Consider the following 25,648-nt stretch of genomic DNA (forward strand, 5'->3'; position numbering starts at 1 on the left):
ATCTTTGCCTGCGGGCTAAGCTGCTCGCATAAGATGAGTGAATAGCTCCCCCTGCTGGTCAGCTCATTCAAATAGTTAAAATCAGGAAATGCCATGACATCTCCCTTCTGAATTGACTGCTGCTACTGTGCTTAATTAAATTACACGGGAAGCGCTTTTGGGACCGAGGTGTGCAGGATACATTGCATTAAAAATCACAGCAGGACCAGCGAGATAGCTAAATGTGCTGCATTATTTTTGTGGTAGCACAAAAAGGCACAATCTTCCTGTTATTCACTCGCTAACAGTTCATACGTCGACGAGGCTCTTCTTACAGATGTTTACAGCGCTGTGGCCTGACGAAAACCGCTCCGTACAGCAAGCCTTCTGTCACCGCCGCCTGAGGAGGGACTCAATTCACACTGACGTTTCCCGCCAGCCAATCGCATCATTCTATTCGGGCTCGTTAGCCAATCAATACCCGTTAGGCTGTCTGTCAACTTGACTGTGAGAGCTGGGGCTAAAGACGGAGGATATCAGTGGAAATACTTGAATTAAATGAGTCTGACAAGCTTCCAATTCAAAGGCATACACTGACAAACATCGAGGCGTATGCGTTTATGCGAAGAGGGTAAGTTTGAAAAGTTTAGCAGCGACCTTTGAGTCTTTGTCTTACCTTTTAGTTTTAATCCGTGCTTGTTATATTCTGCAAGCCGAGGCACTGCTAATTAGGCTAGCTGTAAATTATTACTTATATTTTTTGATTTAGTAAAAGAAAGTGCTCTGTTCAACTTTCATGGGGGCCAAAGCGGCCACTATGCCCAAGTGTCTTTAACTTACCCTTTAAAGCACCGCGGTAGCTCCTCCCAGCGGAGGGGGCACGCAGAAAATCAGTTAAACGCAAGCCTCTGCCCCCACCCTCCAATGCATTGCTTAGTTTTGGTAGCACAGACTGTCGGGTACTGTGTTTGCAGATGCAGAGTCACACAGCTCAGCCCTGCGTGAACGTCTGAGGGGATCATGATACCAGAGGCCACAGCTGCAGCTGCATCCAGGTCCTCAGAGCAGAAGTAAGTTAGCAAAGTTAGTCGTTATTTGACAGTGCCTGCTATAATAACCCAGCTTACCTCTGTTAACCAGTTCTCCTGTTTCTGAATTCCCAGTAAGAGCTCTTGTGCCAAGGCGGACACCTCTGAAGCCATCAGTCACTCAGAGGAGGACTCTGGGAATGAGAACAGGCGAAAGAGTGTGGTACGTGTTATCCACTGATGCTCATGCAGGCTTACACAAGAAAAACACTTCTTCTGCTTCTTTTTCTTCTTCTTCTTCTAGCTGCTCCCTTTAGGGGTTGTCATATCTGATCCCCTGCTTCCACCTCCACCTATCCCTAGCATCCTTTTCTATCACATCAACCCTCCACATGTGAGGTCTTCCTCTTTTCCTTCTGCCTGGCAGCTCTATATTCTACAGCCTTTGTCCAATATATCCATTAGTCCTCCTCTTCACGTCTCCAAACCATCTCCTAACTTTGTCTCATAAATGCTAAACCTGAGCTCATTTGTAATCTTGTCCATCCTTGCACCAGCTGGTGGAAGCCGCCATGTTGACCCACAACATGAATACAGTGGCCCAAGTGGATATCAGTGTTCTGCCTAATTGAGTTTAGTGTATGTGGCTACAAACCAGCCACATACGTAGTCCGGAGAAGAGAAGTCGTAGGTGTTCTAATGCTGTGGAGGCAAATTTGTGTCTGCGCCTTCAGACTGATTCGACTTCTACTGGAAATCGTTGCACATTATTTCAGCCGGCTGTATTTTCTTCACCTGTCACGTTTTCAATCCCGGCAGAGACGAAGGAGGCGAACACACGAGAGCTCCGAGAATGTCAAGTGCAAAAGTCCCAAGGCCAGCTGCAGCGGCACGAGGAGAGCAGGAAGAGGACACGGCAAACAGAAGCACGTGGAGGCCGTCACCTTGTTTGAAGTGATCACCATGGGCAGGAGTGCCATGCAGGTAACCTTGTACACATTGTGTCGCTTTGTTGAATTTAAAAAGGGAAGCGTTGTAATCTCTGCTATCTGTCAGAGCTGCTGATTTCACCCTGGCTATTGAGCAGTTATAACAGGCTATAAAAATCCCACATCCTCAGTGTAGAAATGGAAGATTCTTAATTGTGTACAATAATATTATGATTCACCGGGTCTTCTTTGATGCCTGAGCAGGCGGTGATAGATGACTGGATTGAGGCGTATGGGTCAGACAGAGACTCCTCTCTCCTCGACCTCATCAGCTTCTTCATCCAGTGCTCTGGGTGCAAAGGCAAGCAGACCTGCCAGCGCGCACATATGTGCAGCATACCAACAAAGGGCTTTGTCTTTAGCATGCTTTCTGTTTTTTTTTTTAAGGTGTCGTCACAGCGGAGATGTGTCAGAGCAAAGAGGACAGCGAAGTCATGAGCAAGATGGTCGAGGAGCTGGATGAGGTAAGAGGATTTCAGCTCGGCGCTCTGTCGTGTTGTTATGTGAAGCATGTTTTGGATGTTGTGGAAGAGAAACTGTATTTGCGTGTTTCAGACTGCTGGTCTGCAGTATAAGAAGTTTCTGGCTTTTCCGTGGATCCTCACAGTCACATGGCCCATGGATACAGTCAGTACCCACTCACTGCACTTTAAGCACTTCATGTCAGCAATGGCCAGTTACTGCTCTTCCATTGTTTTGTAAATGAACTTTTATTTTCTTTTATCAGCTTTAAACACAAAGTGACAAACAAAGTAGTGTGGTATATAGAGATATTTGTGGCATCTTGGTGTTTTTTACTTTGCTTTTTCTTCTGTTTCCAATATATTTGTTGTTATTTCAGCTACATTCACACGTTTGAAATAAAACGGTCAATCAATCAGTCAAGTAAAGCCGATGGTTCAGTAGCTTGTAGAACCACCTTTAGTTGCAGTAACTTGAAGTAGGAGTTATATGTATGACTTTATTAGTCTCTCACATCACTTTGGAGGAATTTTGGCTTGCTCATCTTTACAGTGTTGCTTCAGGTCATTGAGGGTTGCAGGTATTCGTTAACGGACAGCTCTCTTAAGGTCCTGCCATTTTAATCAGATTGAGGTCTCAGTGACAGGGCCACTGCAGCACTTTGATTCTTTTCTTTTTCAGCCATTCTGTTGTAGATTTTCACAGGTTCTTGGGATCATTGTCCTACTGCGTCACCCAACTATAGCTATGTTTTAGCTAGCAGACAGGTGGCGTTATATTTGAGTCTAGAGTACTTTGGTATACGTTCCAGGCCACTCAGTGACTGCAAGGCGTCTGTTTCCTGTGGCTGCACGACAAACCAAATTCATCACGCCTCCGCCACTGTGCTGACAGCTGCTATGAGGTGTTTGTGCTGATATGCTGAGTTTGGTGTTCATCGAATGTAGTGCTGTGCATTACATCTCCACTTTGGTACACTTATACTTAGTCTGGTGGTTTGTTCGGATGGAACTTTGCAAACCTAAGCTGTGTTGACATGTTATTTTTTAGAGAGAACAGCTTTCTCTTGGTGTTCATTAAAAGAAAAACAGAATGACAAGGATGCTGTTTTTTATTTTTAATGTAGGAATCTTTGAAGTTGAAGTCTTGGGATTCAGACAGACACCGACAATAAACCTGCAAAATGTGGAAGTTTTGAGTTCAGTGTTGCTGTTCGTTTGTTCACACGTGGTGGATTGACTGAGCATGAATTCTGTTTTGCAATAACATACTGTTTACATGTCAGGCTGAGTTACTTTCATTTTCACATATAATTCACTGAGCGGTTCCACCACAGCGGCAGGGCAGGGTTACAGTTGTGGTCAAAGGTTTACTTTCACTCATCATGAGCATGAATGTCAGGGCAATTTGGCCTTTAGTGATTTATTTCAAGTTACAGTACAGTATGCATCTTTAATGACTTTAAACAACAAGAACTGGATGCACTAATTTGAATTTGTTTAGGATTTTCTTGAATATACACAGGGTCAAAAGCATATTTACAGACAAATTTTCTCTCATTTGAGGGTCACAATTTAAGTCTTCTAGACTTTGGCAAAGTACTTACGTACAGTTTGAAGTGATGATCTTGGAATCTACAGTTGTTTAGAAATGCTTGAAGAGATTGTAGAACCTTCAGCACCACTCATTAAAAGATTTTAGTAAGTGTAGGTATATACTTGAGGCTCTGTGTATACTTATGCACTTGTACATAAGTATACATTTGATAAAATTCAAACTTGTGCACCCAGTTCTTGTTTTTGAATCATGAGTGTATTTAAACTTCTAAGCACAACTGCAAACTGGTTTTGCTTAAAAGTGGCGTATACCCGTGTTTAAAATGAAAAGTCTTGTAGTAGTAGTAGGGGTGATGCAGTACGGCTGTATGGCACTGAGATTAGCCGGTCTGCCGGGACTGTGGCTGAGCTTGACTTCCTAAGCTAATGCTCTGCTCGATTAGCCAAAAAAGAGACAAAAAAGCACAATAAAAATGTTTGACTCCTTGAACAAATGTAGCTTTTACATGATTTTCTATACATGTTGCAAAATTATTAGCATTAATTTTCTTGTTCATGAAAACCTTCAGTATGAATCTGATATACTGTATGATACTAATCACCTGGAAAAAAGCATTTCAGTAACATTTTGGATTTTCAAAGATCTTAAACTTGCTAAACCTGCTGTCTCTTTCTCTCCTCCGCTGTAGGACAGTGTTGAGTATCCTCTGGTGCAGTCTGGACCGTACGGCCGCTGGTTTCACTCCGAGTTTTGCGACTTTGTGTCTGTGCTGGTGGCTCAGTGTCAGCACGGCATCATCTTCGACGGCTACCTGATGAACACCCTCATCTCGCTGCTCACCGAGCTGTCAAACTCTTGCGTGCGAGCATTCAGACACACCTGCACACTAGCGGGTAAGAGCGAAACTACGTGAATCAGCATTCAGACACACTTGCGGATAAACTAACCCGTACTTTCGATGCGGACTTCTCTAATCAGCGGTGAAGCTGCTGAGCTCTCTGGTGGGCGTGGCTCTTAGCTTGAGTGCTGGCATCGAAAACAGTCAGAAGCTGTATGAGGTGCAAAAAACGAAGACAATGAGGCAGAAGAGCGCGCAGCAGCTGGAGAAAGTACAGAGGAAGATCGCAGAGGTACACAGAGAATGAGCAGGACGAAACTGAAAGGACTTTTCCTTTTATTGACGGTGTGGCTTCTGTGTAACCTTCCTGATGCTCCTCTAGTTGCAGGAGAAGCGAGCAGAGATCGAGAGCATGATGGACATCATCTTTAAGGGAGTTTTCCTTAAGCGATACCGGTACAGTTTTCTCTGACATGCTTCGTTATTTAAATGTTTAATCTATACTGCATTATTATTTTAACTCAACTCGGGTTTGTGGGTGTTTGCGTGCTCGTGCAGTGATGTGCTTCCAGAGATCCGCTGCGTCTGTATGGAAGAGTTGGGTTTGTGGATGAAGCTCTACAGTTCTGTGTTTCTCAGCGACAGTTACCTCAAATACATGGGCTGGATGATGCACGACAAGGTAGCCAGCAGCAAAATAACAACAAAAAAATCATCATGGGATGATTTTTACAACGCCGCCTGGCTGCTGTTTATCTTTCAGGTGCCAGATGTGCGTCTCAAGTGTGTGTTCGCTCTGCAGGGTCTGTACGGAGATCCCCTCTTCCTGCCTAAACTAGACCTGTTCACCAGCCGCTTTAAGGTAATCGAGCCTCCATCAGGACCGGTGAAATCTGAATTACCTACACTGCCTTCAAATATCACTGGCTTGTCATGTCATGTTCGAGCCTTAAGAGCTCAATATAGCTGGAGATCTGGACAAGACTTTTAATAAAGCGCTGCTCATAATACTGCAACTGCTACTACTTCTACTACTGATAATAATAGTAATAGTAACTGATAGGGTTTTTTGTATAGCTCTGATTAAAACAAGCATCACAAAGTGCTTTAATGCTCTTGTACTGTTGTGTTCCAGGACCGGATCATCTCCATGACCCTGGATAAGGACAGTGAAGTGGCAGTGCAGACCATGAAACTCCTGGTGCTCATCTCCAAGTGAGTCTGTTTGATCTGTCATCTAATCTTCTCACTCATGTCTTCATTCTGTTCCTCTTCACATCCACTTCCTTCCTCACTCCTCAGGACATCTGACGATGTGCTCACTCCAGAAGACTACAAACACCTCCTCCAGTTTGTTTACTCTTCACAGCGCCCTCTTGCGGCCACTGCGGGGGAGCTGCTCTTCTCAAGGTATGTCTTCCTATGTCACTTGAAAAACAACTTAGCGGTTTATTAGTGCTTCCATATGATATAGATTGTCTCTGTCAGGCTTCTCAATGCTGTAGCCCCTGCAGCTGATACTCAGGATGGATCGAATGAAGACGAAGCGTGTAAGCAGCAAACATTTGCCAGACTGAAGGCTCTGCTGCACTTCTACCAGGAATCTGAGGTGAACACAGACTGGCTGTTTCAAGTCGAAGCTCCAGTCTGAGCTAAGAAAGGACTTTCTTCTCTATTGTGTTATCACCTAGTTTACATCTGTGATGTTGTGAATCATGTAAAGCTTATGCTTTCAGCTGCACAACCACGTGGTGTACTTGGTGGACAGTCTATGGGACTGCGGTGGAGCTTTGCTGAAGGACTGGCCCTCCTTCACGTCTGCACTGCTACAGGACTCTTCCTCATGCAGTCCAGGTAGGGAAATGTGTGTGCTGTCAGTTCCTAATAATTTTCCCTCACCAAAGATTTTTTTGTGGATTGAAAGGACCGTTTAAAATCATCCACAACCTTCATCTTCCTCATTCTGGTTTTCAGTTGTTTCCTCCACAAAAAAACATGTTAGATCCTCTGTGAACATCCTGCTTTTCTAAGTATGTGTGTGCGTATGTAGGTTTCACCCTTGCTGAACAAGCAGTGCTTGTAGAGATCCTGGTAGCGTCGGTGCGTCAGGCCTCAGAGGGACCTGTGCTGGCAGGGAGGAGTGGAGCGAAGAAGGTCAGTGGAAGATGTCTGTCCTCTCTTTGTATGTGAGATAGCACACTGATAACTCATCATTTAAAAGACATAAGTGTTTATTTTGTTGTGTTTCAGGTAATGAGTGCCAGAGATAAGAAGATTCAGAACGATGACTGTTTGAAGCTCACTGAACATCTCCTGACGGTGCTTCCAAAGCTGCTGTCTAAGGTGTTTATTCCACATGTAGCTGTTGCTATATAAATCAGTGTTATTCTGTATCCAGGCATCTGTGCTGCACTATTAAATTCTGGTTGTTATATTGTAATGTCTCTATTCTCTCTGCAGTTTTCAAGTAGCAGTGACATCCTTGCCTACCTGATGAGGATTCCTCCGTACTTCCTCCCAGAGTGTCTGCACGCTGAAAACACACAGGTGTGCACACCTGCACTCAGTTTACACTATTTAATCATACAGAAATGGGAATGTGGTAATGTGCTTTCCTTATCCTGAAAGGAGGCCTATTCCGCTCATTTCCATCCATGTGTTTTTATTCACGGACTAGAGCAGCGGTCCCCAACCCCTGGGCCGAGTCGCTTGCTACCGGGCCGTGAGAGTCGAGGGTCGGGTGTGAAATTTATGGTTTTCAGGGTTTTTGTCGTTAACTTGGTTTCCCTGGGTCTTTTCCCGTGTTGTAGTTGTGTCTTATTTTGAAAGAAATATTTACACGTTACCTTAGCAACCAGAGAGCATTAAGTGGCAGAGAGGAGGATGTTACTCTCAGTGTTGTCAGGATGCTGCTAATAAAGTTACACAATTACACAGTGAATTTGCATTTATTATTATATTTACAAAATACCATCGTTTTTGTCTTAGTCGTATTAATTTACTTTGTTGTATTTATCTGCGACACCTTAAAGGCCGGTTCGTGAAAATATTGTCTGACATTAAACCGGTCCGTGATCCAAAAAAGGTTGGGCACCGCTGTACTAGAATACCTTCAAATGATTCATAATAGAAGATAACCTTCAAGTGGTTTTTTAACAGAGCGAGGGATTTTCAACCCACAATTTCTCAACATACTACTACTAGTTCTGTTTGGTAAACTTAATGGTGAAATGACACTACTCCAATACTCAGCTGGGCTATCGTCTTAGCTTTTTACTTTCATTATACATCACAAAGCCTGCAAATGAGTTTTGCTACCAAATGCGATGTTTCCAAACGTGAGTCGTGTCGCTCCTGTAGGCGGTGTCCAGCCTGTTGACAGAACTGGAAGCTGTTTTAGACGTCCACTCAGGCCCGGCTGTTCTGGAGGGAGGGGCCCGCGTGTTCCTCTCTCTCTGTCGCGAGGAGACAGCTTGGTGCTCCCCCGCCCGAGCTGCTAGAGACTCTCTGGTCCAGTGTTGGGTGGACCGGCTGACAGCACTGCTGGGGGAATCGCTCAAGGTGAGTACCGCTGGATTTATGTGGACGCAATTATTGTGTGTCAGGCTTGTATTCATGTATCCTGAAAAAAAAGAGTGATTACCTTGTACTTCTATTCTGATTTTACTTTTACTCATCACGCCTGAAATCCTCGAAATGTTAGAGACTGAAAGCAACTCTCATGAAGTCTGACTTGTCTTACACAGGGTGAAAGTTTCTCTGCTGATGAGGAGAAAATCAGAGCGATTTTAGCCATGCTGAAGAAACTTAGAGCTTTCAACAAGTAAGACTTGACAGTCATTTAAAGTCAAGCGTGAGTATGGTGCTGCTGATGTGGATTTATGTGGCTGTTTCTCTTCGTGTTTCCATAGTTGCCATGACCTGAGCCAGTGGGGTCTGTTTGATGTGCTGTCTCCTCTCCTGTCAGTAGAGAGCAGCCTGGAAGGAGCTCCACCTGAGGTATCATCCCCGCCTGCTGTGTAGACAAATGTGGTCTTTGTACTGCGCACACGTCTTCAGTGTATTTCCACTTCACTGTGTTTGCAGGTGTTGCTGGAAGTACTGCAGTGTTTGTCCTTTTCCATGATGTGGTCGCTCAGCACCAGCAGTCAAACTCTGACCTGCAGGGTGAGCTACATCCGCTTTACAGCTCAGTCTTTAACCTGTGTGAATGTAGTGATATAGAGATGAGGTGTTAGCAGCGATGTATGTGCACTTACACAGAAAACACTCTATGTGTTCCCAACATTTTAATCATTTTTGATAATTAAAAAGACCGCGTTTTATTTTAAAGTCATATGTAGTGTTTCTTTTTTGCTTTTGTTTGTTTTTTTTGAGTCTGGATGCTTGGGTCAGAGTAAAATTCTCACTCAAAATCAAAAGACATCCCCTCAGAACAGCTGTATTAAAAGTGAAGGAAGATAAACTGCAAATAAAAGTATACTACTGTTCAGAGGTTTCGGGTTCTTTTCCCTGTAAATTAAGGATTTCAATTTTACTGTTTAAGCTAAAATAACATAAAAATAATATAAAACCGGTTGTTATTGTGTTAGCCCTGCGACAGGCTAGAGACCTGTCCATGGTGTACCCTTCCTCCCATCTTATTACAGCTGGAATAGGCTCCAATCGCCCTGTGAGCCTGAATTGGATAAATGGAACAAGATTGATGGATCTACCTAGGCTTACAGAGGCTCATTTTCTGTGTTTCTGTGCTGTTTTGTGTTCTCTAATTCAGGATTATCTTTTGAAAGCCTGATTTATCAGCTGGAAACAGTTTTACTGATCACAAAATAATAAAATCTGCATTGTTGAGACTCTGTAGCATCAAACTCTGTGGGTTTAATACACTTCTGAGGGTTTGAAGGTTATACCATGCAGGAAACTGCTGAAAAAAGAAGTTTCTGTACAACCGTGTGTACTACTTCCTGGCTTGTATGAGTAAAATGTGATGAAGCAGTAATGTGTCAGTTTCTCAAGCCCTAATGTACTTGTGAGCTGATCGTTTTACCTTCTGCTAATAAGGCAAAATGCTAATGCTATAAAAGGAGCAGTACACACTGTAGCAGTCTAGTAGCAATCTCGCAGATGTAATAATCTATTTCTTAGAAATGTTCTTTCAAAAAATGACATTTTTAAATGAACCTGAACCTTTAAACAGTAATGCTAATTTCTTGACAAAAACAGGAACAAATTTAATTTGATTTGACAGTTTCACATCTTAACAACACCTTAGGAAGTTTTCATTAATTATTACTGTATTATTATGCAAATCAATAGAAGTTTAAAATCATATTTACAAGTTATTACAAGCAGCCAGAAACAGAAGAATTAGAGCTGAAATGATCAGTCAGTTAATCAGTCAACACTGTTTGTGTTTAGGAGAAGGCGCAAGCCCAGAGGCTCCGGCTGCGTCTCTTCTGCGAGAGAAGTCATCACTGTCTGTCCCACAGTGACCTCAGTGTGAGGCAGCAGGTACGCCTGCTAACCATTTCGACACTTCCTTCTTCTTCTTCTTCTTCTTCTTCTTCAGGCCTTTCTAACGTCTTCTCATTTTTTCCAATTTCAGGCCTTCCTGGGTGTGTGTGACGTCCTGACGGCTCACTCCTACCAGCTACGCGTGTGGGATCCCACCTCTTTCGGTCCACTGCTCTACACGCCCAGCCCCAAACTGCAGAGGGCGCTGTTGACCTTTGTGTGCGCGCACGTCTTTGTCGGCTCAGACTATGACAGCCAGAGCAGGGGTGAGACGCCAGCCTGTTTAAGTGGCTTTATTTTTTCTTATCCTTACCTCACTTTAAAGGATGTTTTAGCCTCTCTGTTCAGAATGATGTAAGTCCACAGGCAGTGGGTGGCTCTCTCTGTGCTCACCTTAAATCAGGCTTTAAGATTTCTGTGTATGTTTGATTGTGAGCAGAGAGGAAATAAGAGAGAAGGGGAATGAAGAAGTACGAGAAGTGAAAGCAAAAAGTCCTGCATTAAAAATTGTGACCCGAGCAGAGGAATAAAAGTATCATTAGCAAAATGAGCTTAAGTACTCTCCCGGTGATGGAGTATTATTTATGGCATGATTGGATTGTTAATACTAATGCATCAAAGCCTGAGCAGCATTAGCTGGTCGAAGTTTACTTTTAATCAGGCCTCCTCTGAAGGCTCGCAGCATGAATCTTTGGGGATCGTAAAAAAAAGGATTAATGGGTCAGGAAAGAGGAGAAAACAAAAATCCGATGCTACAAATTTGTATTCATTTCTCTTTAATCCTTCGATGCAGCGGATGGAAGGCAATGGATAATTTGACCTCTTTGGGTCTCGAACATGTAGTTAAGTGAAACCATCTGAGAAGTTTAAAGGGGAAATGACTCTCTGGTGAAACGGCTCAGCAACTCATGGATATCTGAAACACGACAAGGGGGCCAGCGGCAGGGGGGCACAAAAAGCCAAAAAAGTCTCTAAGGCATTGGTTTTCATTTTTATTTTAACTTCTTTTTTTTTTTAACCAATGCAAAGTATTAGGATTTAATGTTCGTTTTTATGGCAAGAAAAGTAACTACAGCTGGTTTTTGGAATAAAGAACAGAATACTGAAGCGTGCTCATTGCAGCGCCGCGCGGTAGATGGCACTCTCACTCTGCCGCTGCTCTGAGCGAGCCGCTGATTGAGTGTGCCGGCCCCGCTGTGGTAAAAACATGTAGATATTAAATGCACGGCCACACATTTGGCTTAATAAGTCGCTGCAGAGCCGCCTGCTGACTGTAAATGGGGTCTGATTTCCAACCTGACCTGACAATTGACCCTCAATTACAAAAGAAGCCTTGTTAATGTCCTCAGACTGAAACAGGGTTGACTAATTTGTAAGAAGGGATGTTAGACTTTGTTATGCAAAGCAATGCAGCTTGTAAGCGGATGACGGTGACACGCTCCTGTCTGCTGTGAAATGAAAAAAACAAGATTGACATCTTGGAAATACATAGTTTTTTTTCCCTTTTATAAAGTCCTGCAAGTAAACTTATGAATTCATCCACAGCTCACTATATCTAAAACATTTTATTATCTTTACTATAGCGTCTGCTTTCAGAGACATATTGCATCCAAATATGGGGATAGTCTAGAGAAGTCAATAACTGTCCTGGTGGGAATCTCTTAAATGTTCAACCAAATACGATACAGGATTATTGGTTTTTGAACATGTAATAAAAAGCTATTGTTTTATTGGATTTGCCTGGTAACGATTTTGTTCTATAGACAGTGTTTTCTATTAGCTGCTGGATCAGAGATCACTCGGAGGGCAAGGGCACTGAGTTAAATCATAAAATCAGGGCAATCTCTTTCCGTGAGAAAATTCCATTAACTCTGGCTCACCTCCGAGCCTATTTTATTAGCCTTGTGAAAGATTGAAGCCACATGGTGTCACAACCATAACTCCAGCGTTATGTTATCTTTGATATCCACCTGCTAAAGCCATTGTCCTGAAACCAACTAAAACACTCTTTCCTGTGTCTGCTTTGTTCTTTTCTTTCTGTTATATGACTTCTCATCATTAATCACTCTTTGGCGTTCCACCACTTCGCGACCGATCGCACGCCCTGCCTGCTTTTGGGCTCTCAGTCAGTGAAAACTCTCAAGTGGAGAAACTGGAGGACCTTCACAAATGGAGAAATGTGCTCGCAGCCTACTGCAAACTGATAATACACGGAGTGCTGGAGATGAGCATGGCAGCAGAGGTCTTCATGTACTACATGAAGGTAAAGGTGAACTCCTCAAATGAGTAGTGTGACATTATGGGGAAGAGCACTAATAAGCTTTTGAGTAGCGAGGAGGTCGAGTGCCTCTCTTAGCATAAAGACTGGAATCAGTAGATGCTGTAAATGACAACGTAACCTGACGTGAACCTCCTGAAAAATGTAACGACAAGTCGGGTCAATGCGGCCCACGATGACTTGAATGGCGTGGAAGGTTGCGGCTGTACGGGTTAAAGAGGCGTTTCCAGTTACATCGTAAGTTATGAAGTCTTAACCAAGCTTCGTTCGATCTTTTTTGGTCCATTTGTAAATCTTGGTTATACTATGTTTCAGAAGGGATCTTTATCACTGGGTAATGTTATGATTCACCAAAGCCAATGAGCATGCAGTTTCACAGTCAGACCCGCCCCCCTGTCATCACAACAAGTTTTAGAACACCAAGATTAACATGATGAAACCCAGTTTGTCTTACACAGCTGTAAAAAGTGATTCTTCCTGTTCTGTCCTTTCAAAATAAAGGTTGTTAATATATACACTATTTGATTTTAAACATTCTGATAGTTACATGAGCTATTATTATTTAGACACACACACGCACACACGCACACACACACACACACACACACACACACACACACACACACACACACACACACACAAAGAGATTGGTAATATAATTAAGTTAGATTATTTTTTTTTGTATAAACAAGCAAAAAAAAATGACATGTATATTTCTTTGTAATATTTATATTGATGTGAACATAATATACAGGTGTCTTTGAACAAAAATGCAGCAGCTTTAATCCAACACTAGCAAGAAGACAACTTCTTATAATGTGTTGTGGTGACAGGAAGTACACATGCGTAAAACTAACCGAGTTTCCGTGTACATATCTGGCAGTGATGGGCCTTCAGAAACCAGTGAAAACCTAAATATGTTTCATTAAACTCTCTTAAATTATGGTTAATGTTATAATCTTGTGTTATTTAGGTTGCGTGTGGAAATAAAGTCTTGTTTTATAATATCTGTGGTTTGTTTGGCCTTGTTCAGCATCCAGTTGGGTTTAAAACCCTCTAAAGGACCTTTTCAGTTTCTTCAGTTAGTTTTGTGTTAAGCCTGTTTCATATTAGCCAAAATAAGCATTTCATTTAATATCACAGGGAATCATCTGCTGACAAAGCTAACTAGCCAGTGGCAGCATTAGGCAATAACTCCCTTGCTTTACCCTCTTGGGCAAATTTGGTTGGAAAAAAAAATGGTGCTAGCCAAAATTTTGATACATCAAAACAGTGATGATCCACAAACCAATGGGTGGCATCCATCTTTTATATACAGTCTAGACTTTGTAAGAAGATTTTTCTACTAACTTATCCAAGAAGTAGTTTAGCACATAACTAGAAAAAAACACAAATCGTTGTGGGTATCGAACTAACATGATATAACATGTTAAACAGAGACTTTTAAGGGTGCTGCTGGGTGGATTTTATTGCCTTTGAACCACACCAAGGCTGTTCCCTCTGTTTTTGTGCTAAGATATTCAACTCAGCCTCAGTTTGTGTTCCTAATGCATGATCAATAAATCCCCAAAATACTATTTTAACCATCTAGCTTCATGTGGTTTTGTGACTTACAAAAGATGAATATGGTTGGGTACTTGAATCAGGACATAAAGGTGCACTTAAAAACCATTTTTATTTATGGAGGGATGTTTGGGTTGCCTTAATCAAATGTAGCGCTTTAATGCTGCTGCTGCTTCACTAAAGATCTTTGGATTAAACGTCAAGTGTCATCGTCTCCCTCTTTGTCCGCAGTATTACAATGACTTTGGAGACATCATCAAGGAGACTGTGTATCGCACCAGGCAGATGGATAAAATAGAGAGTGCTCGCACACTGGTGCTCTGTTTGCAGCAGGTATTGTCACTGAAAAATATAAACTTCAGCCCCAAACTGTCACTAGAAGGCAGCGAGATACTGATGTGCTGTCGTGTGCACCTGCCAGCTGTTTGTGCGCCTTAAGCAGGAGCAAGAGAGCGGCGGCAGGCCTCACCCAGGAGTCCAGACTTTCACCAGCATTAAAGAGCTAGCCAGGCGATTCGCCCTCACCTTTGGGGACCTTGTCAAGTTTCGTGAGTGTGTCGTCCTGGTCCACAGGTTGGCACGTGACCTAATTTCTCTTTTTGTGTTACTTTTTGCTGATATTTTTCCTTTTTGTTCCTAAAGTCTGTGTGTATACGTGTTTAGGAACGGCATCGAGTTTGTGTTCCAAGACTTTACTCAGACTCCAGACTCATCTACACCACTGTACCTCTCCTACCTGACCATCCTCAGCGAGTTCTCCAGCAAACTGCTCAGACCAGACAAGAAAGCAGTGTGAGTGCTGAAAGCAACAAGCAGGAGTTTAAATGGTTTTTAAAGAAAAACAAAAACCTCTGAAGGCTGCTCATGTCTGTGCAGGTTCTCCTACCTTCAAAAACACACTGCTGAGCACATTATTGACCTCAGGGAGGAGTGCTGGCAGCCTCTCATCTACTATCGCGCATCCCTGTTGGCTGTAGCCGAGGGGGAGGATGCCATATCCTACGTAAGCTCGGACAGGAAGGCCAACCTGCCCAATCGCTTGCCCTTCTCCAAACAAAAATGGGAAGGTAGGAGAGCCGAGTTCAGTCAAGCACAGAGTGATTTCCTCACCATCACCAGCTGCTTCAGGTGTGTATCCTTTTTTATTTTCAGGAAGAAAGTCCCCCAGTCTGTTTAGCCCTGGTGAATCCAAAGTCAGCAAGGTGCGCAAACCGAGCTGCAGCCCAAGGTGAGCCCAAGTGAAGTGTTTTCAAACCAGCTACGAAGCAGGTCTCACATGAATCACTGTAACCTGACCTCTCTCATCAGCCATCAGGAGAAAGCAGCTGATACAGATCCATTTTCTGTCCCTCTGGATCCTCCACCCAAAAGACTGCACGCTGAGGGATCTGTAATCTGTGTCACCAAGGAGCCAGATGATGGTGATTGTACCGTGGAGGTTGAGCTCTGAGTGTGAGGAGGTCGGGAGAATCGGTGCTGCCGTCTGCATGACGAGACCTCAACAGATGTTTTACTTATGATGCACCTTGTTACCAGTGTCCTCTGTGTGTGGATAGAAACTGGTGGGGTTTTTTTGTACAGTGATCATGCAGCATGTCATGTTTTCAGAAGGATGTGATCAGAAAGGATAAAGGTGGCCATATTCTGCCATGCAAAGACCAAAACCACAACAAATGTGTTTTAATCCACAGCTGAAAATAGTTCCTTATATTATTACCAACAAACTGCTGTTTCAGTAAAGTTTCCCCAACACTGCACTTCCCAGATGTTTAAGTAAGTAAGTAAGTAAAATTTATTTATATAGCGCTATAGTAAACAACTGAGGTTGTCTTACAAAAAAAAAAAAAAAAAAAAATCCAATTTGGGATCATTTAAAAAAAGATGGAACATTTTCTGAAACTGTACATGCGATTTGAGTGGAGTGATACAAACTGGCTGATTCAGGGACCAGAAGTACAAATTGTTGGTTTTGGCCTTTTAATGGAAAAATAATGACCAACACCAGGATTAATCTGGTGTTATGATTTACAGACCACTTTAATTTGAGGACCATTTGTATCAGTATGTGCATAGATTTTTTTTTTTTTTTTTTTTAAACATACAGCTTTACTGTAAAAAAGACTTGATTTTTAAAAATGACACTAAATACTTTCTCTTTTAGTTTTCCTATTGGACACAGGGTCAGTTAAGAATTGTAGTTTTTATTTTGATACCTGCTACTTATGTATTTAATATCAATTAATGTAAATTAAAAAAAATATTGCCTTCAAGTTAATAATATATTCTATACTTGGAATAAGTTAACAAGCACTTTGTTACTTTTTGAAACAGCTGTACATTTATGTATTGTTGTGCACAGAAACATTGGTTAGTCTGGTAAATGATATTCTCTTATCACTAACAAACAGCGCAAACACTTGAAATGTGATATAGATAATTTTCAGCTGGTACAGATACACTTACCAGCCACTGTGTTAGCTACATCTTTTTCACTGCACGTTAATTCAAATTTCCAAATCAGCAATTCGGTGTGTGCAGGACCTGGACAAGATAACCTGCTGAAGTTCAAATTGGGTATAAGAATGGGAAGGATTTAAGTGACTTTGAGTGTGGCGTGGTTGTTGGTGCCAGACAGGCTGGTGCCAGTATTAGCTGGTCTCTATGGTTTACAGATGGTCTTAAAAAGATGAAATATCCAGGGAGTCACAGTTCTCTGGGCGAAACTTCCTTGTTGATATCAGAGGTCAGAAGAGAATGACCACACTGCTTTGAATAGGAAGGCAACAGTAACGCAAATAACTTGTTATAATCAAGGTATGCAGAAAAGCATCTGTGAACAGCAGCAGAAGACCACTCCTGTCAGCTAAAACTAGCTATGATTTGCACAACCTCCCCCAAACTGGACAACAGATGACTGGAAAAATGTTTCCTTCATATAAAGTACAACACTGAACGTAACAAAAAGCATTTCTTTACATCACGCACCACATTAAACTGCACACTCGGTTTTCTTTAGTCTTCCATTAACCAGGGCTTTATTATTAATTTAAAGAAACACAAAACATTTGAAAATGGTTCCTTTTGTTCTGTCAAAGTAGTCAACTGAAGTACTCTGTGACATAGAAAAAAAAGGTCTAAAATACTTGCTCAAATCACATTTACAGCACAGCAAGCACAAAATAAATATTTACATTAATTTATAAATTCATCTCTAATAAATTATAACCCCATCTCGCACACACATTAAAGTCATAACGAATATAGGTCTGTACAACAGATGCTGTGTGTGTGTGTGTGTGTGCCTGTGTGTGTGTCCAGAAGGCTTAACGGTGGCTTGTTTGGCATTTACAGCAACCTCCAACTGCACTGACGAGTTTACAGCAATATAGAAAACACTTCGTTGTGATCACTGGAATGTAAGACTAGCCAATAAGTTCGATATCTGAATCCAATCAGCATGGTTTTTGTCCAAAATACAAAACAAAATGAAAAAACAAAAAACAACCAAAACTCCCGGAGCTCCAGTGTGAGATTTTTATGTGACTGATTTCAAAACATTTATGTTTAGATGAAACAAAACTTGCCCCAAACATTATTGATGACCAACCATTACATGCAGAAAACAACTTGTTAATGTGTGGGGAGGGAGCAAAGGTCTAACGTGTTCACTCGTGACATCTTGTCTGCCGGGCTGTTTACTGTAAGTGTGAAAATGTAAAACGTCTGGTTCAGTATTGAACTACTGTCTGTACTTTAACGACTTCTTTGTCAAATCTGTGTCAGCATGCACGTTTCTCCATCTGTTTGCAGAAAAAGAATATGGCACTCTGGCAGTGCTTGACTGCATCTTTCTGGTTTACTCTGTTTGGTGATGTTTGTCCACTAACCCAGGTGCATGACTTGTGTTTCTAAGAGTGGAAGGTGCTCAGCAGCTACACTGCAGGATAAAATACAAAAACAAAAATCATTCGAAGTCATCGTCATACTCATATTCATCCAAGTCCAGGTTGCAGTGCGGGGTGGGGATCTCAAAGAAGTGTCTCTTTGTCAGACCCAGCTCACTGGAGATGTGCTGCCCTAAAGGGCTCAGCGGATTTTCATACCTAAACAAAAATACACACAGACAAAACACTCAGTGTCATCAGGGAAAAGATACTTTAACACATTTTAAACCGTCACGAAACAGAAGTCAGAAGTAGTCAGACCAGTTTTTCTTTGCTGTCAGGCCTCCTGTTCTTTCAAATTTAGCAATGTGGGATAAAATTCACAGGCAAAGTTTAGAACAGTGACAGTGAAACTTTGGAAAGAACAGCTGATCAAGCCTCATATTTCCATTCTAAAAACGTCAGAATGCATTCTGACATTGAGTGAGGCCAGTCAATTTTTCCCTCCACCTGTTCCTTCTTCACAGCTTCTATACTGGCCTCGACCCATAGAAGTCATTCACAGTCATTCAAGAATAAAACTGAATTTGACCAACATTTACAGAAACGTTGGAGACATGGTTGATATATATATCTGCCTTCTTTCAGAGAGCTAGATGAAGTTAATGTACCAGGATATCAATATAACAAGCGAGAAATTTGTATTATTTTTCCTTTGATTTAGTTGTAAAGTTTATCAGTTTATTAGCTTTAGGGGTGAGGGTGATTGGATCTTTATTTAGAGAAACAAGTCTTCCCATCTAATTCTTAGCAAGAAAGTATATTCCCCAAAAATGTCAAAGTACTTTTTCAGTAACTTGGGTAACAGGAGCACAAGGCATGAACAGAGGTGGAAAAAGTTCATTCCCTTATTTTAAGAGGAAGAAGGATAAAAACAGAAGGTGTCCGGTTCAAAAACAGACTCCCAGGTCCAGGCAGTGGCCACGATCATGACACCCTGCTGGCTGACATTACAATTATCTGCCCTATGCTCAGATCAGTGATGGGACAGGTAGACGCTAGGAGTGGGTTTAGGACTAGACTTTCCCAGAGGAAGAAGAGGAGAACAGCTGAACCCTGGTGGCACCCTCAGTTTCTTACCTGCTCTGGTTAGCAGCCATGCTTTAGAGTTAGTCGGTAGTGTTCCTAAAACCGCCACACAACATAGCTGTCAACAGTCTCATTTATCACAAACTCGCTCTCAGGGCGGCATTGAGCCATGACTCCTGAAAACTTAACAACACAGTGCACTCTCACTCATCTTATGACTTTATCTATGCCATCTGTGAATACTTTACAGTACACTTTCACTCTTCACACAGAAAAATGACTTTACTGATAATAATGATGAATTTTAGATTTACATAGTCAAGCTTAAGGTTATGTGCCTGCTGTCCAAAACAACTTTAAGTAATCAGATATATGCTTACTAATAGCCACAGTTCATGTTCCATCTTATGTGAACAGATTACATTAAAGGAACCATCATACAGATGGCATTAATAATACTCAAATAAGGATAAAATAATCAGTAATTGCCTCAAAGGGGAAAAGTTCAAATTAAACTGGAGGCACTACGACTTTCAGCTGCTGTTGTTCAGGCTTGCAAGCAAAATCAATCCCAGTTTTATTCTCATTTTTTGCACCAATGAGAACAAAAAAAAACATCCAATTGCAAACAAGGAGGCTAAAGCTACCATATTCCAATTTATCATATTGCATCAGCTATTCATCATCAAACTTCAGAGACCTCTGGTGCCGTCCTAAATGTAAAAGCATTTTGAATTTGTAAGAAGAAAAGAACTTTTTTTTACGACTACGAGTGGACATGAAAGTGAATCCTTTTTTCTTTTATCTTTGCTTAAGAAAAACTAAATGTTTGAGAAAACCTGAACCTTGGATTGTAACTGCTGCCATTTCTGACAGACCTGTGAGTAACATCACACTTACACATCGTTACACTGGTCATTGGCTGCCTCCTCGGCTACCAGTATGTCGTACTCCTCTGCAGCATATTTCTCCCAGTTTGACAGCTCCTGTCCGTCCGTCTCCACCTCCTTAAAAACACGACAAGTTACATGATCCACTGGCAGGAAAACGAGACACGATGCTGTGTCAAATGTGGTGGCATCCAGTCAGAATTCAATCTTGCTCACCCTTATGACAGAGAACGGGTCCTTTTGCTCGTGGTCCAGGTACTTCTCGATGTTGAAGAGCGTGTCAAAGAAGATATGAGCCATCTTGCACCTCTTAAGATCCCGCAGAGTGATCTTACCTGGACGACAAAAATCAGCTACTTCAAATGGAACATTTATGTTGTGGATATTAGGCAACTTGTATCTGTCTATATGAGGTTTAGCCTAGGAAGTAGTACTGGTAACCCAGCTACAACATCTACTAAGTCTTTTTACGGTTTGCCTCATCTTGGGGCGGAGGGAGGGATGGGTGTGGTGTTTTGTCCGCAGATTAAAACAGAGTATGGCTTTGGTGACAATATTTCAAACTCTGGCTGCAAATAACGATTTCCCTACTGCTTATTTGGACAATAAATACTTTAAAAGGTAAACTATACTTAATGTTTACTTTCTTGTTTGATTATATTAAATTAAGAAAGAAGAAATCTGAAAACAAAACTTTTTTTTTTTTTAAAACAATTCAGGTCATAAACTTAATTTCACCTAAGTAAGCTGTGCTGCTTGGTGACTTAAACAAAGTGATGGAGCGAATTTCTATCACACTGTGGATAACACCAGCAGCTGTCTCTCATCTATCAGTGTCCCCTCAGATAATGATCAATGACCTGGCTTCAAAATGTGTGTGCACGCATGCCACTGTGATTGTGGCATGCGTGCAAACTACAATGTGAATGTCTGAGTGTGTATTAATGTAAAACAGGTCTGACCTTCGACCTCAGGCTTGACAAGGTCAAGCATTTGGCAGAGGCAGTCCTCAAAGGGCAGCGGCTCAATAGCCATGGCCTCCAGCTTCTGGCACTGCTCCTCGTAGAAGTACTCCAGCTCATACATGCTGAGCACCCCGTCCCCATCCAGGTCCATACAGCGGAACCAGTACTCTATGCTAATCAGACATAGATAGCGTGAAAGAGGAGGGGCCAGACATGAGCGCAGATGAAACCTCTAAGCAAAAGGATGATGCAATCAGTGTGGCTGAGTGTCAAGATACCTGGTGTCAGTCTTCTTGTCTTCCTCAGAGATGAGGAACCAGACGAAATCAGCGTAACTCAGCCGCCCCTCCTTATACACTCGTCTGTCCCTGACGGAAAACACACAAAACTAGTATTAAAGCTGGCAGTGGAGACTAGATAAGACTTTCATCTTTTTAAACTTGATTACATTTACCTTGTTACTGTTCCTGAGAATATTCTCTCAATCATCTTCTGTGAAATGGCTGGAAAACAAATACACAAAGGGGTCACTTCCAATCCACTGTGTTTGGAAGAAATATCTCTTTTCCCTCTTAGGCAACAGCTCCTTCAGTTACTATACAACTTTTTCACAACACATGTAATCCATTCTCACAGTCTGTAAATCCAGACTGGCTAGTGCAGCTCTTTTTTAGCTTGACAATGCTATAAATCCTCTGGTCATCATTTCGACTGTACGGTGTTAGAAATTGTTCCAGACTTGGCGTCATTGGAATCGAGTATATATGCTGCTCTCTTATTGATCTCGTGTCTCATTTCCCCTGCTTCACTCACAGACCATCAACCAAGAACATGTGGTGTGGAGTGTGTGGGGAGACAAATCTTTTTTTCCTGGCTGTGTGTTTGTTTTGTGAGGAGTAAGCCCGGACGGACCCAATAACATTTACAAATGCCTTTTTTTGTTCCATGTAGTTTCAGCCTACTGACTGTGCTGCCACTGGCAGCAAGACTTAAGCAGAGTTCATTTGGTTCTGATGAGGCTGAGCACTCCTCTTCTATCTTCTGTATGCATTTTTACAAAATACATGTTGATGGGACATAAAGAAAAAACTATATTGACCAAACTAATGATTTAAAAAAGGCAGGGGTGTGTTTGTGCACCTTGGTCATTGTGTCCTGCTAAGTCCTTCTGGTCTATGTAGAGGTCGTGATCGGTGTCCAGCTCCCAGAACTTGCAGTAAATAACATAGAAATGTTCGTAGGAGAAGAACTCTGTCAGCTGGTTCACATCCTCTTCTTGCTCCAGCAGCGCTACGTTCTACCCAGCAGAAAGTAGAAAAATCTCTCATTATGATTATAGACCAGTTACTATTGAAAATGATTCTTTTAACAGTTTATAAAGTCCCATCCCCCAAAAATTGAAGTTAATATGCATTTCCATATTGATGTGATTTCATTATTATTTTTTGAAAAGAGAAAAAAAACATATTAGATGTTTTAGAGTCCAAACAAATTGAGAGAAATGGTTATTATACATCTGTTTAAATTTTTAAAAAAAATGCAGAGTATGTGAATAAATACCTGGAGAAAGTTACTCTTCCTGAGCTCAGAACATGTTATTTTCCCCGTCCATGACCGGTTCACATTGTAAAATACCCTCTGAATCACCTGAAAAACAATGGACAGTCTTATCTTTGAGATAATGCCATTTCCGTGTTTCACTACAAAGTGCAGTGGTGTATAATTAAGGCATACCGTTGTGATGTATCGCGAGTGAAAGTCTGGTGCCTCTTTTAGAAAGGCCAGGCCCGGGTGTGAGTTCACTACATCCTGGGAACATAAAGAACAAACCAGCTCACTTTGATGTTACTCTGCTTGATTTATAAAGCCAAACAAAAACAAAATAAACAAACAACCAAGCGATAAAGATCACCCCGATGACACGCTATGCCTTCTGCACTAACAAAAAGATACGCTCAGTTAAATTCTGCAGTTATTTCCAGGCACCAGCTAAATGACAGACAACATCTGTCTTTCTTTACAGGTATACAAAGCACATGACTTTCAAAGAAGGAATGAAAATGAACAAAACTGATTCACACATCAGTAGCTGCCAGTGTTTATAGTTTATAAACAGTGCTATGTAAAGAAATTCTCCTTTTTAGGAAATCAGAATTTTCTTTGATTTACAAATTTTTTAAAATTCTCGTCCAACTTGTTTCGGGATGAGCTTGAGCCCTTTTTAACTGACAACAAAGTGTTAGGAAGGCCAAAAAGAATATGTTTACTGAGTGACCTTCTCTCCTTTCTAACGCCATAAAGTGACAGTGAGGGTGCTGCATTTCAAGTGAACACTGCAGCTATATTCTTGCCGTGAAACTCCCTCATGTCGCTTCTTTATTCTACTCCCCGTCTTTCTACTGGAGGAAAGAATTGTTGACATAAATGTGAAGGCGGCAATGAAATTAAAAGGCCTTATTTCAGGGCAGTCGTCGTGCCTCTTTGACTCTTACTGTGAGAAATTAAATCATAGAGAAACACATAAATCACAGGGCACAGGAAACAGGCGGGGACAGTCAAATCTACTCCACTGCAATCCGCCTTTCATTCATCAAAACAGTCAAAGGCGATTCGCTGAGTGGAACCATACAAATTAAACGGCGTGAGCCACAAGGCATCTCTGGTGGTATGCTAACGGGCGTTCAGCTCAGATCGCCACTTCTGCCAGCATGAAAATGAATCAGGTGTAGGGTGGGGCGTGTGTGGCACACCAACAGCTTGTCAGCTGGGATGCGAATACAAATAGCCGCCACAGCAGGTCCACATGGTAAGAATTTCCAAACAGTCAATTAAACCTCTCTTTTGAGGACAATAAATGAACCGTAAGTCCAGGTTTTTGTGACTATTTTAGTACCATAATGCATTTATAACATGAGCCACATTTTCATCTCTATCAGGGGACTCTTCTCTCATAACACTATATTCCAAGCTTACAGTAAGGTGGCTGAATTAGTCCTCCGCCACATGAAAAAGCACAGTCTCAGCAGGGCAGTCTAAAAACATAAGTCCAGTTTGCACCACCCAAGCCAATGCTATTTTGCCATCCCACACTGCCAAATCCAGCCCTCTCCCTGGGTGTGCTACAGCCAGTACCTGCAGGAATGGAATAAAGTCATCTTGTTCCAGGTAATTACAGCCAGGCTTGGCCAAGAGGTGCACAAATTTAGAAGCGTCATCATGACAGGTCAGCAGAGTTCTGGAGGAGAAAAGAGAGAACAGATGGTTACAAGGTTACTCCCACTTTGGCTGTTAAGTTGCCTCTGTCTGTTTTATCATTCCTTCAAAAGCATAAGTTTGACAATGTTGTACTAAAAAGTGCTTATGTGAAAGTATAATACATTTTGAAATTAAGATTCTGTATCGCTGCTGGGTGATTATAAGCATGGAGTGTTATGGTAGCAACTCAAAAATAATGGGAGTGTCTGTTGTGGCCTCTTCTAAGAATGGCTCAGTCATGAGCTAAAGTCAAAGGGCAAGTCTGTCCAGTTCTCTGGAGGCTTAAGATATTAATACAAGAGCATGCCTATTGCACACAACCACATTCAGTGCAAATCACCAGTATAAAAGCCCCTTGGTATTCCTTTCAGTTTCACGTAGAAAGACACTGAAAGGATGTTTTCATTTATACACTGTATGTATACAGAGGGTCTTTCCCCTTGTGATGTTTATGAGGGCAAAGATTTTTGTTTAGGAATGAAAAGGAAAATGCAATAACAGCAGAGATAATAGCAGTGTATGTTATTCCCAGCGAGTGGTCATCATTGTTCAAAGGAGATTGTTTAAGCCATTTGGCTGTGAGTGAATGCACCAGTGGTCTAGTGACAATAAGAGAAGCTATTGTCTTACTTTCTCCACATAGCCACAAACTTGTGAACGGACACGAAGCCCGTCCTGTCGCCTCCAGCTGAGCAGAACAATGGCACTTTCCAGTAGAGGGGACACTCACAGGCCTATGGAGACAAGGTGGCAGAAGAAACGGGGTAGTGTGTGATCAGGATTTAGAGAAGATAGAGGAGAAAGATTAAATAGAAATGCAAACTCCACAAAACACATGTGACCATTAATGCAGAAATGAATAGTGAAAAGACATCAGAATCAGAATGAGTGTTTCACGGTTTAAAGACTTCCCAGAGGAAACCTAGCTGTCATTGCTCTCTTTACTCAGGTTCCCCTCTGACCATCACCAACCTTCTTCAAGGTCACGGAAATAATATTTTTCCAGGAGGTTTTAAACATCAGCAAACATTCGTACAGTCAGGAGCTAAATGGCACTAATGAAAATAATTTGCTGTGTGGCAGCTCCATGCTACAAATTATCTACTCACCTTGGCAACCTGCCCCATATCCTCAATGGTGGCTCTTTCATTTGGGAATTGGGAAAATATTTTCTCAATTTTGGAAATGAGGCCGTCAATGTTAAGGTTGGCTTGGGGGCGGCCCTGTGGGAAGTAAAACTTGGGAATGCTTTCACTCAGTGCTGTGGTGACTGGCTCCTCCGTCCTCACCTGAGCCTGGGATGAACACAGAGAAACAAGCAGTTAGCGGCTGATGCTAGCAAAGGCTAAGACCACTC

At 41.9% G+C, this 25,648-nt stretch overlaps 2 protein-coding genes across 6 annotated transcripts in view; one reads left to right on the top strand and one right to left on the bottom strand.

The window, feature by feature from the left end:
• Positions 1-17,694, top strand: si:ch211-269e2.1 (cohesin subunit SA-2). Its single transcript, XM_014337953.2, has 32 exons — positions 1-610; positions 954-1,049; positions 1,143-1,230; positions 1,827-1,991; positions 2,201-2,297; positions 2,384-2,460; positions 2,552-2,623; positions 4,704-4,908; positions 4,994-5,145; positions 5,236-5,309; positions 5,412-5,535; positions 5,617-5,715; positions 5,989-6,068; positions 6,156-6,263; positions 6,342-6,462; positions 6,590-6,707; positions 6,904-7,007; positions 7,104-7,196; positions 7,314-7,400; positions 8,214-8,414; positions 8,600-8,676; positions 8,765-8,852; positions 8,940-9,020; positions 10,272-10,364; positions 10,459-10,633; positions 12,494-12,630; positions 14,440-14,541; positions 14,630-14,781; positions 14,872-15,000; positions 15,085-15,275; positions 15,361-15,436; positions 15,517-17,694. The coding sequence occupies exons 2-32, from the start codon at positions 1,000-1,002 to the stop codon at positions 15,656-15,658; spliced, it is 3,558 nt and encodes a 1,185-aa protein (XP_014193439.1). The 5' UTR covers positions 1-610; positions 954-999; the 3' UTR covers positions 15,659-17,694.
• The window catches only part of ppp2r3b (protein phosphatase 2, regulatory subunit B'', beta), an 18,568-nt gene continuing 10,139 nt past the window's right edge, over positions 17,220-25,648 (bottom strand). For 4 of the 5 annotated variants that reach the window (XM_042221813.1, XM_005935822.2, XM_042221814.1 and 1 more), the window contains 12 exons: positions 25,401-25,586; positions 24,922-25,025; positions 24,169-24,271; positions 22,771-22,845; positions 22,597-22,683; positions 22,177-22,333; positions 21,491-21,539; positions 21,315-21,404; positions 21,034-21,209; positions 20,288-20,406; positions 20,082-20,188; positions 17,220-18,311 (listed from right to left, as the gene is read on the bottom strand). In XM_042221813.1, coding sequence (XP_042077747.1) covers positions 18,173-18,311; positions 20,082-20,188; positions 20,288-20,406; positions 21,034-21,209; positions 21,315-21,404; positions 21,491-21,539; positions 22,177-22,333; positions 22,597-22,683; positions 22,771-22,845; positions 24,169-24,271; positions 24,922-25,025; positions 25,401-25,586 — 1,392 coding nt within the window. In that variant the 3' untranslated portion in view covers positions 17,220-18,172. Of the gene's footprint in view, positions 18,312-19,232; positions 19,278-20,081; positions 20,189-20,287; positions 20,407-21,033; positions 21,210-21,314; positions 21,405-21,490; positions 21,540-22,176; positions 22,334-22,596; positions 22,684-22,770; positions 22,846-24,168; positions 24,272-24,921; positions 25,026-25,400; positions 25,587-25,648 lie in introns of all 5 variants that reach the window. The other variant, XM_005935823.3, reaches the window with a different exon arrangement.

Source organism: Haplochromis burtoni, unplaced genomic scaffold, assembly GCF_018398535.1.
Source record: "Haplochromis burtoni strain Fernald_Lab_line unplaced genomic scaffold, NCSU_Asbu1 Contig_75, whole genome shotgun sequence".
Lineage (NCBI taxonomy): Eukaryota > Metazoa > Chordata > Actinopteri > Cichliformes > Cichlidae > Haplochromis > Haplochromis burtoni.

Bases quoted from the DNA above. Each gene is read 5' to 3' on its own strand.
- si:ch211-269e2.1 (XM_014337953.2), top strand. From the start codon at position 1,000: ATGATACCAGAGGCCACAGCTGCAGCTGCATCCAGGTCCTCAGAGCAG. The intron at 7,401-8,213 runs GTGTGCACACCT...TCGCTCCTGTAG, and splicing joins TGCACGCTGAAAACACACAG to GCGGTGTCCAGCCTGTTGAC. The intron at 14,782-14,871 runs GTTGGCACGTGA...ATACGTGTTTAG, and splicing joins TGTGTCGTCCTGGTCCACAG to GAACGGCATCGAGTTTGTGT.